The sequence below is a fragment of the Physella acuta genome, unplaced genomic scaffold, assembly GCF_028476545.2.
Source record: "Physella acuta isolate Inbredline_101_S28 unplaced genomic scaffold, ASM2847654v3 ptg001377l, whole genome shotgun sequence".
Lineage (NCBI taxonomy): Eukaryota > Metazoa > Mollusca > Gastropoda > Physidae > Physella > Physella acuta.
In genome coordinates this window covers 512,028-527,680 of record NW_026732892.1, presented here as the reverse complement: position 1 = coordinate 527,680, position 15,653 = coordinate 512,028, and the positions used below count along the sequence as shown (strand labels likewise).

At 40.6% G+C, this 15,653-nt stretch overlaps 1 protein-coding gene across 44 annotated transcripts in view; it reads left to right on the top strand.

Moving 5' to 3' along the window:
- LOC131927134 (titin) overlaps positions 1-15,653 on the top strand; it is a 152,487-nt gene that overhangs the window by 120,739 nt on the left and 16,095 nt on the right. For all 44 annotated transcript variants that reach the window (XM_059282805.1, XM_059282847.1, XM_059282846.1 and 41 more), the window contains 2 exons: positions 6,240-6,272; positions 8,584-15,615. In XM_059282805.1, the coding sequence (XP_059138788.1) occupies positions 6,240-6,272; positions 8,584-15,615 (7,065 nt within the window). The remainder of the gene's footprint in view (positions 1-6,239; positions 6,273-8,583; positions 15,616-15,653) is intronic.

The following is a 15,653-nucleotide window of genomic DNA, read 5'->3' as shown; positions in this document are numbered from 1 at the left end:
ACTAGTGTACACATCCCGGTAAGTTCACCTGTTGTCTCTACCGGTCTCCTGTTCTCATTAACCATCTCATTAACACCAGCAAGCAACTGTGGGACTTAATGATTCTTCATTACTTGAAGCCATACGAACTAACGATACAAGGTCTTGTTCGCACTCACATGGAAGCTTACAACTGACACCCGAAAGTACACGTCTGCATTCTGTGCATGTTAGAAGTGAGAGAGTTGGTGACTCATTTATACCTAGAGTGGACATCGTTTAGACGTGGTCAATCAAGCAGGTAGAGAAACACGGGGAACTTAAAGACGACTAAATGTGTTGTAGGCGGTACAGGCGGCTAGGTGTGTTGTAGGCGGTATAGACGACTAGATGTGTTGTAGGCGGTATAGACGAATAGATGTGTTGTAGGCGGTACAGACGACTTGATATGTTGTAGGCGGTACAGACGACTTGATGTGTGTTGTAGGCGGTACAGACGACTTGATGTGTGTTGTAGGCGGTACAGACGACTTGATGTGTTGTAGGCGGTACAGACAACTTGATATGTGTTGTGGGCGGTACAGACGACTTGATATGTTGTAGGCGGTACAGACGACTTGATATGTGTTGTGGGCGGTACAGGCGACTTGATATGTGTTGTAGGCGGTACAGACGACTTGATATGTGTTGTAGGCGGTACAGACGACTTGATGTGTTGTAGGCGGTACAGACGACTTGATATGTGTTGTGGGCGGTACAGGCGACTTGATATGTGTTGTGGGCGGTACAGGCGACTTGATATGTGTTGTGGGCGGTACAGAGGACTTGATATGTGTTGTGGGCGGTACAGGCGACTTGATATGTGTTGTGGGCGGTACAGACGACTTGATATGTGTTGTAGGCGGTACAGACGACTTGATATGTGTTGTAGGCGGTACAGGCGACTTGATGTGTTGTAGGCGGTACAGACGACTAGATGTGTGTTGTAGGCGGTACAGACGACTTGATGTGTTGTAGGCGGTACAGACGACTTGATATGTGTTGTAGGCGGTACAGACGACTTGACTTGATGTGTTGTAGGCGGTACAGGCGACTTGATGTGTTGTGGGTGGTACAGACGACTTAATGTGTTGTATGAGGTACAGACGACTTGATGTGTTGTAGGCGGTACAGGCGACTTGATGTGTTGTGGGTGGTACAGACGACTTGATGTGTTGTAGGCGGTACAGGCGACTTGATGTGTTGTGGGTGGTACAGACGACTTAATGTGTTGTATGAGGTACAGACGACTTGATGTGTTGTAGGCGAGTACACCTTAAGCCAGGAAAGAAGCTTAGCTGACCCCCCCCCCCCCACCTCCTGTCAATATATTGACAGTTGTTTGTCACCTGGACGGTAAGACTGTTGTGTCTAGAGAACCTATCCCAGTGTGATCTATCTATCGATACTTCCGAGGATTGTCTTGATACTATCGGATGTTGGCTGCACAATTTCTTTCTACCTCGGCTGTTTACTTTTGTTGTGTTTATTCAGCTCGCGTGAACAAAACTGTAGCGTCAAGCTAGGCCAACGATTAAAGTGTTTTATCCCACGACTACTATCGTCAGATTATGTGGGGATCTAACCTTGAAAACATACCTACATCAACACATGTCCTTACTTAGTGAGTTGTGTATGGCAGTGTCTAATGACTGGTCAACCCTTCTGTCCCGTGCAGGCCACACAGATGGAAGCAATACCCAGTGTTACATCGTTCTCATTACATCCAGATACTATTGGGTTATAGGCCTACATTGATCAAAGCAGTATGTTTGAAGCACATCTAAATAGGCTGCAACAAACTATGGACTAAAAAAAATGTATTGTCGCTAATTGTATTTTAATAACATGGGACTGAGCTGACAGATGACCCAGTGCTAAAAATAGCGTGAGAAACTTGCGTCTATTGTGAATCGGCCCATTTAGTTGGCCAACATTTGGTTTGTGGTGTAGCCGTGTGTACACGTGCGACCTCAGCTCTGCTCACACACACACACACACACACACGCATGTTAGCTAATCCCCAGCAACACGTGTTGTCGCCACGTCCATCACAAACACATGTCAACACAACTTCAGCCTGGCTATCAGTTTGTTGGGTTCACACTTGTTGGTTGCTGTGTTCACTTGGACGTCTTAGTGTAATTACAGATTGTGTTCTATTGGACGTGTTAGTGTAATGACAGTTAGTGTTCAGTTGAACGTATAGTGTTAGGAGCCTAGTGTATAAGTGTAATGCTAGTGTGTTTAGACCAGCTGTCTATATATTCATGTTAGTTGTGGACGTCTCCAGGATTCCCACCAGTGGGGGGGGGATGTATTGTTTGACCGTACTTCTTACAACAATCTGCAACTCCATCTAGAGGAGTTTTATGTGTCTGCCATAAATCTGCTTTGGGACACATCATTGTGTTACACAATCTGCTATTTGAGTTTAGAGTGGTAAAACTAACCTGATATTATGGCTGCCACCTAGATTCTCTGTATTTAAACAATTTTCTCCTGATCCATTAATTTTCCTAAAGCTCACAAACATCGTCATGTTTTAAACTGTTTTTATTTTACCTTAAAATTGATGACATAATGTCCTAATAAATATCTTTAATATTTTAAGTGTAAAAAATATGTACACCAAACCTTGTTAACTAGTGTGTTGTCATCATTAAGGAAGTTGTCAGTGTATCAAAGTTGTGATTTTGTTTCCTGTTCTCTCTACTGTTAAGCTGAGCTGTATTGTAACACTGTATGTAATGATAGGACTCTACCAACCAGCGCTGTTATTTGCCAATCACAAGAACTTACCATTTGCTTTATCTACTCAGTTGAGCTGTAGCTAACGTAGGACTTGTGTCCATTAATGCTTCACTTTAAATGGGAGGAGTTGGGCTGTACATTAATGCTTCACTTTAAATGACCTGTAGTCCAAAATTATCATTTTATGCAATGAATTTTTGATTTTGTAAGCCCCTTTTTGTTCTTTAACAGTCCTTGATGATAGCGTAGCCCCAGGGGAACTATACTACGAGGAGGTCAAGGACGACGGTACCATTGTGCGCCACCGCTACATCCGTTCTACCACAGGGGGAGAAGCTACAGGCATGGAGCTAGTGAGTGAGGAGACGCCCCCGAGGGAGGAGACTGAGGTAGAGGACCACGAGGAGATCATGCCTGATGGGACCATCCACACCACACACAAAGTGCGCAGACATTCTTTCAAGAAAATCAAGAAGAGTTTAAAATCTCAGGATGGGGAGCAAGAGATTAGCGAGGAGAAGGAGGAGATCCCCGGGAGTGTGAGGGAGGAGGTTGTGGAGACGTTTGATGAGCCTCCTCGCATGGTCCATGAAGAGGAAGAGGTTGATGAAGTCCTGGATGATGGCACTAAAGTACATAGAAAAATTTTAATGAACAGAATGGTACACCGCATCAGGACACACCAGGAATCTTTTGACTCAGACCATGGCAGGCAGGTGGAGGATTATGAGATTGATGAAATCATCCCTGGAACTGAATCAGCTTTTTTGGCTAATGTTTCCAGCTCAGATTCTGATGATTATGATTACGCAGAGAAATCTGGCCATGAAGTACGGAACATAGAAGAGAAAACACAAGTGTTAGATGATGGTACCATTGTCCAAAGTAAATTTTTGACTGCAGAAAAATCCAGGAAGGTTCGATCTCGATCTGGGTCAATAGATGAAACCTCATCAGACACGAGGATTGAAGAGGAGAGGATTACCCCCAGTCCCAGACCCCGCTCTCCAGTGGACGCTGACCCGTATGACATCACAGGCAAGCAGGCCGTGAAGACAACCACCAAGACATCTCACTTGGAAGAATCTCTGCAGGACAGGACGGTGGAGCGCACGCTGGAGGTGGTGGAGGACATGATTGCCACCGGAGCCCTGACGCAGGAGGAGAGGCCAGCATTGAGCTCAGGCCAGGAGGATTACCTGTCCACTGACCTGCATATAGATAATGATGGCGATGATGAGGAAGGTAAAGATACTAGTGGGTTTTTGTTTTGTTGAGTAGGGGAATGCAGGGACTGCATGTACAGCAGCGACCACAACGCTGCCCTGTGGCAGGAGTTTTTTCTTGTGGCTTTTGTCTTTTTTCTCCCAGCTTCTTATAGAAACTTCATTATTGAACCTTTTTGATCCCAGTTTTGGCTTAAAATTTTTAGTTGTGCATGCAGGCTTTTAAAGATAAAGTACAAATTCCACCAGTATTCTAGTTTTGTCCTTCTATTGGTTTTTACAAAAGCTATTTATTCTACTGTCTTTTTATTTTTTTCCCTCGCATTTCATTATTTTATTTTTGCTTCCTGAATGTTATTCTTCCTTTGTCCCCTACTTAATATTTTTTTTAAATTCCTTAAAATTACTCACTTATTTTGAATTGAAATTAAAACTTCATTGTGAACTTAAATTATGGTACATTGCATTTCTGAATTCCAAAATCAATTAATTTCAACTTGTGACAAAACTTGTAGGCTACCTGTAGCATGTGACACTAGGCTACCTGTAGCTACTGCAATAGTTTAGTGTTGGCATTCAGCCTCTATGTAGTGCTGTCACGTATGGACAAAACATACAAAACATACGGCGTATTCTGCCTGAATTCTTGGAAACACCTCTGTCTGTGTTCAAAACAGTTTGAGACATGCAGGAACAAAACTATTTTTAGAAGTGTCTAGATAGAAAATCCATCTAGATGTGTCTATAGATAGAAAACTAGACCTAGAAGTGTCTTGCTGGAAAGCTAAATGTAGAATGTCTAGCTAGAATATTTGCATGCTGCGCAACTCATTTATTTCTTGAAATGTATTGTACTTTGAAAAAAGTTTAAATGCTATCTTATTATCATTGTAAAAAGACATAACTGCTTATCTTCTAGCCATCTTAAATATATCCTGCTTATCTCTTGCTCCTGGATGTAAAATATTATCTTTAAACTTGTGTCCCACACATTAAATCAAATAGCTTCAATAATGCAGTTAAAAAATTCAATTCATACTTTGGTTTAAAAAGCTAAAATCTAACCTTCCCATGAAAGTATTTAACAAATGCTTAACAGAACCCTACTTGCATACGATCTAATGCTTTAAGTGCCTGACCTATTCTTCAGAATGGCGGGAATTGGATGACCCAGGCTTTGCTAAACGGCATGTTACTAAGGTCACCTATTATGGTGGTGACCCCTCAGGTGGGCGTATACATTGCATGGTTTTCTACCAACAAGTCAACTCTTCTAATCCAAGTGAACTCTTCTAATCCAACTTTTGCTAACCAGTTTGGTTTCTACCAAGTAAACTCTTCTAATCCAAGTAGACCCAGTCTTTGCTAACCAGTTCGGTTTTCTCATGGATGAGACATGAATATGTTGTTACTTTTGAAGATCTATCTGTTGTTTTAACCAAGGATTTTTTTTCTACTATCACCCTTGTCTGGCTCTCTCGCTGAATGTAGACTGGTAGGAAATAGAATTTTGAAACTCATTAACATAATTTATACAACCTATCTGTAGTTAACTAACAAAAAAATAATGTTTATAATATCAGCTAGTTGAGTGATAACACTTAGGCCTAGTGCATGATAATATTTTTCTTTATGACTTTTTCTTCATAATCTGCATGGATAATTATTTATTTCATAACATGAAACTTAATTATTATTTTACAATGCCTTGCCTAACTATGTATATTCATTATCAAACCAAAATCCCAATTAAGCCAATAAAAATAGTTAAATAAACTTTAATTAAAAACAGATGTGACTTCAGAAAAATAATTTTATGTTTTTATTTGACTACATGAATAAACCTAATGGTTTTTTTTTCAGTAACAGCACTATAAAGAATTTAGTATCATTAGCTTTGATAACTTTGTATTTGTTTGTGATTTTGTTTGCATTTCAGGACAAATTGTTTGAGATTGTATTTCAGAAGAAACTTTATGAGATTGTATTTAAGAAGAAATTTTATAAGATTGTATTTCAGAACAAACTAAATGAGATTGTATTTCAGAACAAAGATTGTATTTCAGAACAAACTATATGAGATTGTATTTCAGAACAAAAAATATGAGATTGTATTTCAGAACAAGTTATATGAGATTGTATTTCAGCGCTGATTTAAGACTTGTCCGCAGGTTAACTTGGATCTATAGATGCTCTAGATTGTATTGTTTAATTATTTCCATTCTTCTTCTTCACTACTAGCCAGCGCCGGAGCTGTTGGTTCTAATCTTGAAGGTACTTCATCAGTGTTTATCTGTGTGACCCTTCTTTCATTAGAGTCTCATTCTTTTCATTAGTATTGTTTTCATTAGTATGTGTTGTCTCATATTTGATATTACAGAACAATTAGGCAACATGGTTTGTGTTTGGTGTACATTTATCCTGAAAAAATATTTCAGTAGAATAATTATATGGAGTTGAGTAATAAATATTAAATAATAAGAGTACAAATTGTTTGAGGAATATTCAATGTTAAAGCAGAGCCTAATAATTCATTTTGTTGTTAATTGATTTTTAAATAATTAATATATTTTAAAATTGATTTATTAAGAAAAATATTGCTTTTAAAATGTATTTTGATTTATAGAAGCAACATTTGAACATTATTCAGTTTAAATATAATTTAAGGAATGACTTTTTAAAAGCAATAGGTTAGGTGTGCATTGATGTAGTGAAGCACAATATTTTTATCTTACAAAAACTATGATGTGCCACATATTTCAGTAGCAACAGTGTATGAATGTTTAAATATGTTGTGTTGATTTCTTGTACACTTAGTATTATATGTGAGAGCATCCAGATTATCAGAATATTAAGTCAAGTTTTTTGACAACAGTGAAAGATAATAATTTTTATTTTATAAATAAAACCATTTTTATCATCACTTTTCTTTTTTTTCCCCACAAAGCATAATTAATTTGTGCATTAATTATTTTGGTGTTGCTACCTTCATTTTTTTTCAGAAGTTTTAATTAAAACTAAATGTCTTCTCTCTTTTTAAATTGCATTTAATTATTTTTTAGCTTTTCATTATGCATCTATTTATCTTTCCTTTCTTTCGTTTGAAAAGGAAAACAGAGTTTATTCATTTTTCGTCTATGTTTTGTAAATACTTTATTTTATCCACTTGATTCTCTTGCAGCTATGTTTATTTGAATATGTGTCATTTGTAAAGTGATCTGGCCGTACTTATTTGTTTCAAAGAACCATGTATGGTTCAAATTTCTGCATTACATGGCAGAGTTAAATCCAAGCTGCCAGATCACTTTTATTTGTACAATTTTTTTCTATCTGGCACCCCTGGTGTTTGTTGTGATGAGCTTTTGCAGTGTTTTAGTCAGCCAGTGGTGCTTTTGGTTTGAGTGGCCCCTGTGTTCACCATCAGCAGCCTCTAGTTGTTGCATGCTTCTTCTTGCCACCCCATGCTCACAAGGAAGCAGGTAACATTTTTTTATCCATTTAGTCGTGCTACATTTTTATCAATTCATTCCCTTTCAGTGCTGCCACAGGTAACATTTTTTCTTACTTATATTTACAAAATAATGAATGGATGACAAATATTTTTTAACACTTGATATTTGCTGATACTGTAAAGAAAGTCTGTGTGTTTATATTTATTGTCTATTTTTGTTTTGTTTGTATTTAGCTTGGACATGTATTTCTGTTGTTTAAGAGAGTATTTAATTCTAACATGTGTTGTTTAATATCTATAGCAGATCATACACATGCTGTAGATTTTCGTTTCTGATGGTCACACATTACTTGTTATCAATATACCATTAGTCCAGATGGTAACACATTAACTGTCATCAATATACCATTGTCTAAAGATGGTCACACATTACTTGTTATCAATTTACCATCTTTCTTAGAGATCCAGATTTTAACTCACACTACTCAGTCTACAAGACTAGGAAAAACTGAGCAGATAGAAATCCTAAGACATAAATCAGTTTTATCAAGACAAATATCATTCAAGTATTATACAATTTTCTCCATACAAAAAAAAAAAAAAAAAAAAAAAAAAGATTTTCTTGTGTTGTATCCAGCAAAGACTAGACTTGATCAAAGTTTATATGGGCAGTGTTATCACTTGTGGAGATAGATGTAATGTGGTTTGTTGTGTCAGCTGTTTTAGATAGTTGTAACACAGACATAATTTGTGTAGGAGTATTTGATTATGTTTTGTTTTTGCTGCTAGTTATTTAATAAAAACACTTGATAGGAATTTCTCTTTATTCATATACAACTAACACTAATTTACTAACCTAATCCAGTTGTATTAATTTGACATTTATACATGTGATATCTGGGGCATGCATTTCAATATTATCAGCAACTAATATAATAGAATAAAAAGCATTAATGGCTGAATATGACCGTATATTGGGTAGCCATATGTATGTGTGTCCACTGTTTCTTAAAGCTTGACCGTCTGTAAGGAATTTGTTTCTTCTCTCTCCAGTTCCTTGTTTTGAACTAATACACTGGTCCTCTCTCCTTCTTTTTTTTTAATGCTTCTTTTGGACTGGCCTGGGCACTACAGATAAACCTCAGCATAAACATAGATTTGGTGAGGATGGACAGAAGGAAGAAGAGGAGGAGGAAGTGAGGGAACAGCTAGCTTCAGCTCAGAGAGTTGCTCAACAAGCTGCTCACATCTTTACAGCAGATGTTGTTGAAGAAAGTTCTGAGCATGCAGCTGTTGTGGAGGAAACTCTGGCCCTGGAACAAGTTGATGTGCAGCAAGCTGAAGTTGTTGGGGCAGAGGAGTTCTCAAGGGTCTCCCCTGTGTTGGATGTCAGGACAATGGTGGCCCCTGTTGCGGAGGGTCACCTGGAGGTTCATGATGAAGTGGCTGTGGATGTGGCTGAAGTGGTGACCAAGGTGGACGAGTACATGCAGGAGGTGCTTGAGAGGGAGGAGAGGGTTGAAGAGCTGGAGCCTGTTGATGATGTGACTGCTGTGGAGAAGATCCTGCCACTGGAAGTGGCTCACACAGAGGAGATTGAGGTCATGGAGACTGAAGATATCAGGCCTGTGGAACAAATCCCAAGAGAACCTTCTGAACAAATCCCAACAAAACCTTCTGAACAAATCCCAACAAAACCTTCTGAACAAATCCCAACAAAACCTTCTGAACAAATCCCAACAAAACCTTCTGAACAAATCCCAACAAAACCTTCTGAACAAATCCCAACAAAACCTTCATCACTAGAGTACCCTGATGATGCTCAGGCTGCCTATGAAGATGATGAAAAAACTCCAACTGTTGAAAAAATGGAGGCAGAATCTCCAATAACAGACATCAAATATGCTACCTTGGTTGACCCTTTAACTAAAGAACTGGTCAGGGACCGTATTGAAACTATTGAAAGAGTTGTTGCTAAAATGGAGCAGAAATATGAACTAACATCTGAAAGCCATGTTCACTCCAGCAGAGAAGAATACTCTGAACAAAAGATGGAAATCTCACATGAACAAGACATGTTGAGAGAGGAGTTCCGGAGTGAGATCACAGAAGACGCCAGTGAAACGACTCAAGACTTCTCAGAAATCAAAAGTGAGATGGTTGAGTCTCTGGAGAGTCAGCATGACTTTGAGCTGTACCCAGACAACACACTTAAACCAGAGCTGGACGTCCACACCACACTGGGAGAAACTCTGTCAGAATGTACTGAAGGTCTGTTGCAGGACAGTGAAAAAACTCCAGCTTTGAAGGAGTCTGAAGATGACAAATGGGATGAGAAGTCTGATTCTGAAGAGTATTTAGACTCTGTGGAAACTCCTGATGTGGAAGAAAGCAAAGAAGATGATTTTGTTGCAGCGCAAGAGTACCAGGAGCAGGTAGAAGAGCATTACGCTTTTTCAGAAGAAAAATTTACTGCCCAGCATACCTTTACAGAAATAGTTGAATCTGCTCACATTATTAGCACAGAAATTGAAGGAGAGAGTTATGATGAATCTTTTGTACTCAGTGCAGAAGATGTAGACAACAAAGAAAATATTGAGCCTGAACTTGTGGTTGATTTAGACGAAAGGAGGGAGGATGACTTTATGAGCGAAGAGGATGCAGATGTTTCAGAGAAAAAGATAGATGAAGAGGTAGTGAGTGTGGCAGCAACAGCAGGCAGTGATGTGAGCGAGGTGGAGGAAAGAGAGAAGTATGAAGCAACCCAGTACACGGAACATGAAACACATTTCTTACAGCAGACGTCACAGTTCACTGTTGAGGAAACTATGACCTCTGTTCAGATCACCAAAACACAGCATGAGGCAACAGATCTACCTGAAGAGGACTATGAAGTAGAAGGCAGCAGTGTGTCTGAAGAAGTTGTCATGAAGCAAGAAGTGCTTGGTGCGACGGCTGCTATTGTCAGTCTGCCTGATGAAGAGGAGCAAGAAATTCAAGAAGATGAGACCATTAGTGCTACCAAGTCTCATGGACTCCATGCTAAAGTACACACAACTCAAACTTTGGGTGAGGACCATCAGGCTGAGCAGGATCTTGTTGAGGAAGCTGAGCAGGATTTTGTACATGATCTTGAGGAAGTTGAACATTATGTTAAGGATGCTCAGCATGAAATCAAGGAAGCTGCACATGATGTTGAAGAGGCTGAACATGAGAAAGCTGAACATGAACTTGAGGAAGCTGAAGATGAACTTGAGGAGGCTGAACATGAGAAATCGGAACATGAACTTGAGGAAGCTGAACATGATCTTGAGAAAGCTCAATATGAACTTGAGGAAACTGAACATGAACTTGAGGAAGCTGAAGATAAACATGAGGAAGCTGAACTTGAGGAAGCTGAACGTGATCATGAGAAGACTGAACATGAGGAAGCTGAACATGAGGAAGATCTACATAGTCTTGAAGAAGCCCAACATGATGTTGATGACATAGACTCTGTGGGTATGTTATTGAAAAAAACAAAAGATGAAGTACACATCTCCACTCTACCAGACGAAGAGGAAGATGAGGAAATAAAAGAAATAGTAAAAGATGAAGTGAAGTATGAAGACCTGGTTGATGGGTCAGACACCCAGCTGGGGGCCATGAGAGAAGAGGACCCAGATGCTGTGGAAGAGGAGTTGACTGAGTTTGAAGAAACTGAAAGAGCTATACAGAAAGAAATGGAAAAAGCTCAACAACAGCATTATTCAAACAACCCTGAAATAACATACACAGAGGCAGAGGATATTCCCTGTGATCATAGTGATGAAGAGGCACCTAAGGAACCAGCAGAAACTGACAAGAATTTGGAAGAATCAACAGACAAGGAGTGGGAGCTGCTGGACAGGGATGAGATGACATTAGATGAGATCACTGAGACCGCGCTGCTGCTGTCTCATGAGCAGGGCACAGTCAGGCAGGTGCTGGAGGAGCCTCAAGAGGGACAGGTGGATAAGGTCATCAGTGGAGGGACTTTTGAAGAGGAAGCTGAATATGTACAGCCAGAAGTAGAAGAGGAACAAAGGGAATATGAAGAGAAAGATACTGAAGTGGGAGAAAGGGAATATGAAGAGAAAGATATTGAAGTAGGAGAAAGGGAATATGAAGAGAAAGATATTGAAGTAGGAGAAAGGGAATATGAAGAGAAAGATACTGAATTGGAAGAGAGAGAATACGAAGAGAAAGATACTGAAGTGGAAGAGAGAGAATACGAAGAGAAAGATACTGAAGTGGAAGAAAGAGAATACGAAGAGAAAGATACTGAATTGGAAGAGAGAGAGTATGAAGAGAAAGATACTGAAGTGGAAGAGAGAGAATACGATGAGAAACTTGTAGAAGATGAACAAAGGCAAGCCGAAGAGAAAGAGATTGAAGAGCAAGACAAGGAATATGAAGAGGAATATAGAAAAGAGAAAGATCTTGAGCATGTCGAAAGGGAATATGAAGAGGAAGACATTGTTGAAAAAGAGCAAAGAGAATACGAAGAGGAAGATATTGTTGAAAAAGAGCAAAGAGAATGCGAAGAGGAAGATATTGTTGAAAAAGAGCAAAGAGAATATGAAGAGGATATTGTTGAAAAAGAGCAAAGTGAATATGAAGAAAAAGAAATAGAACATCAGAGGGTTATTGAGAAAAAAGAATATGAAGAAACACAAGTTAAACATGAAGAAAAGTCATCTGTTTTCTCTGAGGTGAAATATGAGGAAGAGTATGTTGAAGAGAAGTATGATGAAGTGAAAGAGGACTACCAACAAAAGGAAGAATCAGAGGTGTCTGCCAGCGGGTACCAAATGTTTGATATGGAGGTAGTGCGTGTGGCAGATGAAGATGCTGGGTTCATGACTGGTAAAGTTGATGATGGTATCGTTGAGCAGGCAAAGGATGAAATGGAGGGAACTGCTGTGGAGGTGGAAGTCAGGCGTTTCTCTGAGTCTGAGCAATTGGAATACACCAGTTTACAGACAGAGACACACATTGAAACTGTATGCATTGTTGAAACCAAAGTACAAGATGTGACTTCAGATGATTTGTTTGATAAACCTCAGGACACAGATGTGAAAACCCCTTCAGAGAAGAATTTAGATATACATTTCACCACTGGGGAGGAATCTGAATCTATTTCAGAAAAAGCCATAGGATCTTCCCCTGAAGAAGATTTAGACAATGATGTGGAGAAAGACCTGAATGAGCTAGACCAGGAACTGGGTGAGCAGGACCAGCTTACTGCTGCTCTGATGTCACAATCCTACAGGTCAGTGGAGGAGGATGAGGGGGAGGGGGAGGAAGCTGAGGATGTGGAGTCAGACCTGAAAGATGAGACACTCAAGGTGATTGTCACTGAAGCCTCACTGGAACAGATCACTGAAAGATCAGAAAGTGACCTGACAAAGAGCCAGGAAATGACAGATTCAATGACAGAAGACAAGCAAGATGAGCTTGACCATTTCAAGGAGAGAGAAGAAGGAGACCTGATGATGCTTGATGTCCAGGAAATGGACAGCAAAGAGACCCCATCAACAGAGGAAGGGGAGTACTCCATGACAACCACCCCTTCTCTAAAGGAGGTAAGAGAGGAAGACTATGAGGAAAAATCTGCTGAACAGGAAGAAGAGTTTGAAGATTTGGAGAAAGCTTTTGAAAAGTATGAGAATGAACCGGAAGTTGTAATTCCCATAGATGCAAAGGTTGGGGAAGAAAATGTTGAGGTATATGTGGAAGATTTGGAGAAAGCTTTTGAAAAATATGAGAATGAGCTGGAAGTTGTGATTCCCATAGATGCAAAGGTTGGGGAAGAAAATGTTGAGGTATATGTGGAAGATATAGACAAAGCTTTTAAAGTCTATCAGGAAACCACAGTATTATCTCCTGAACAGGAGGAAGAAAAGAAAAGAGAAGATGATAAAGTTGATGGTGCTGATCTTGTGGATGCTGTAGTTGATGGTGCTGATCTTGTGGCTGCTGTAGATGATGGTGCTGATGTTGTGGATGCTGTAGATGATGAGGTTGTTGAGTCTGGTGTTGAGAGGGACCAGGAATCAGCTGAGTACAGCTCAGGTGCTCTCCAACAAGTGGAGGAATATGAAGTTGAGCTGAGTAAAGCTATAGTACAGGAGGCTTTACATACAAGTGTGGAGACATCCAGGAGGTCTGGAGATGAGGCAGAAGACAGCATTACACATGAGACCACTCACAAAGATGAACTGGAATCTGCAGGAGAACACCTAGTACACGCTGCCACATCAGGCTTTATGGAAGAACTGCAAGAACTAGAGGACCAACAAGGTCAAGGTGAGGTCATGTCTGAAGATGACATGGGTGATGATCAATATGAAGACGAACATGATGAGAACATGTTTGAAGAGAAACCAAGAGAAGATTCCACGGCTCAGATGGAGGAGAGTGTTGAATCAACTTCTGATGTCATGGAAACATCTATAGACAGAGTTGAAACTATCATAGAGAATGAAGTTACCACAGTTGAAGCTTCAAAGAGAGTTGATTTGACAGAGAGCATGACTGAGCAAGACACGGAAGAGGCTCATGAATTGATGGTATCAGTTGATAGAGTAGAAGCATTTACTGTGGAGGAAAGAAGTGAGCACCCTTTTGAATCCAGAGACAAAGAGTTGAACACAAAGAAAGATGAACAGCTTGAATCCAAGGAAGACTTTGAATTGGACAAAGATGAACATATTGAATCCAAGGAAGACTTTGAATTGGACAAAGATGTGCAGATAGAAAAAAGAAGCGAGGTGGTTGTTGAAGAGAGATGCCACATCACCTCCAGCAGGGCCGTGGTTGTGGAGTTTACCAAAGAAGTGGTTGAAACTGAGGAGGAAGGTGCTGAGCTTCAGGAAACATTCACAGAGAGGACAGAGAGGTTCATTGAGATTCTCCCAGAGGCCATAGACTCTGGTGACAAAGACAAAGAAAAACGTGTGGTGTTTAAAACATCACAGTTTGAAGAGGACGAGGGTGTAGAACCTCGTGTAGAGAATGACTTCTCACCCAGCCAGCAGCATGCTAGAGGGGAGGATGGTCAGGGTCCAGTTGATGATACCCAACGTCCAGCTGATGATACCCAACGTCCAGCTGATGATGGTCCAGGTGATGACCTGCAGATGGGCTTAAAGATTCCAAGATCTCCATTTTATGCAACTTCTTCCACAGAAGTTCAAGATAGGTCAGGCTCACCCAGTGATTTAGAGGAAGAAATAACTGAAATGGAGAATAAGTTAACCCAGATGAAACAGATGGCTGGCTTTGATGAAGAAAGTGCTGAGGAAGAGTACCTGAGCCCTGAGGCAGCCTCCCCTCAACAAGGTAAATCAGCTCAAGGGAGTCAGGAGAAGCAAACATTTATGGCCTCTAGTATCTCCGGCTCAGAATTCACATCCCAGAGTGACACCGAGTATGCCCATAGTGAGACCACAGGCACTGGCTCATACTACACAGCCCAGAGTGAGATCATGAGCAGCTCAGGGTGCTCAGCTCCCAGTGATGTCATGAGCAGCTCCGGCTTCACCGCCCCGAGTGAAACCATGACCGGCTCGGAGTACACAATGACAGGATCGGAGTACGAAGAAGAGGAGGAGGAGGAATATGAATCAGAGGGAAGGGTCTCGGCTGACATTTCCCAGCAAATTTTCATAGAGCATAAAGTATCTGGTAGACATCCAGCAGATGATTCCTCCAGTGATGAGGAGCAGGATGGGGGCAGGAGTGTGCTGGACAGGCCCCCATCCCCCTCAGAGTTCACTCTGATTGCCTCACAAGACCAGTCCAAGCTAAACATCTCTTTAGGACTGAGCTCAGGAACCAAAGGGCTGGCCACTACCTCAGTGATGGAGACCTCTGACCATCTGGAGCAGGACACACTGCATGTCCTGAGAGACACGGACATTGAGAAGGACAGCCTTCAGGGAGATGAGGATGGGGATGGTGACTACGATGAAGAGGAGGGTGATGAGGAAGAGGAGGATGCAGAAAGGAATATCATAGTGTCTGGGGTAGATGACAGGCCGCCATCACCTTCAGAGTTTACTCTAATAGCATCCCAGGACCAAGAAAGTTTAAACAGAATTCTGGGCCTGAGTGACTTGCAGTCTCCAGAACCTGAAGAAGGTGAGTCTGACAAAAGCCTAACTTACATTATATTTTAT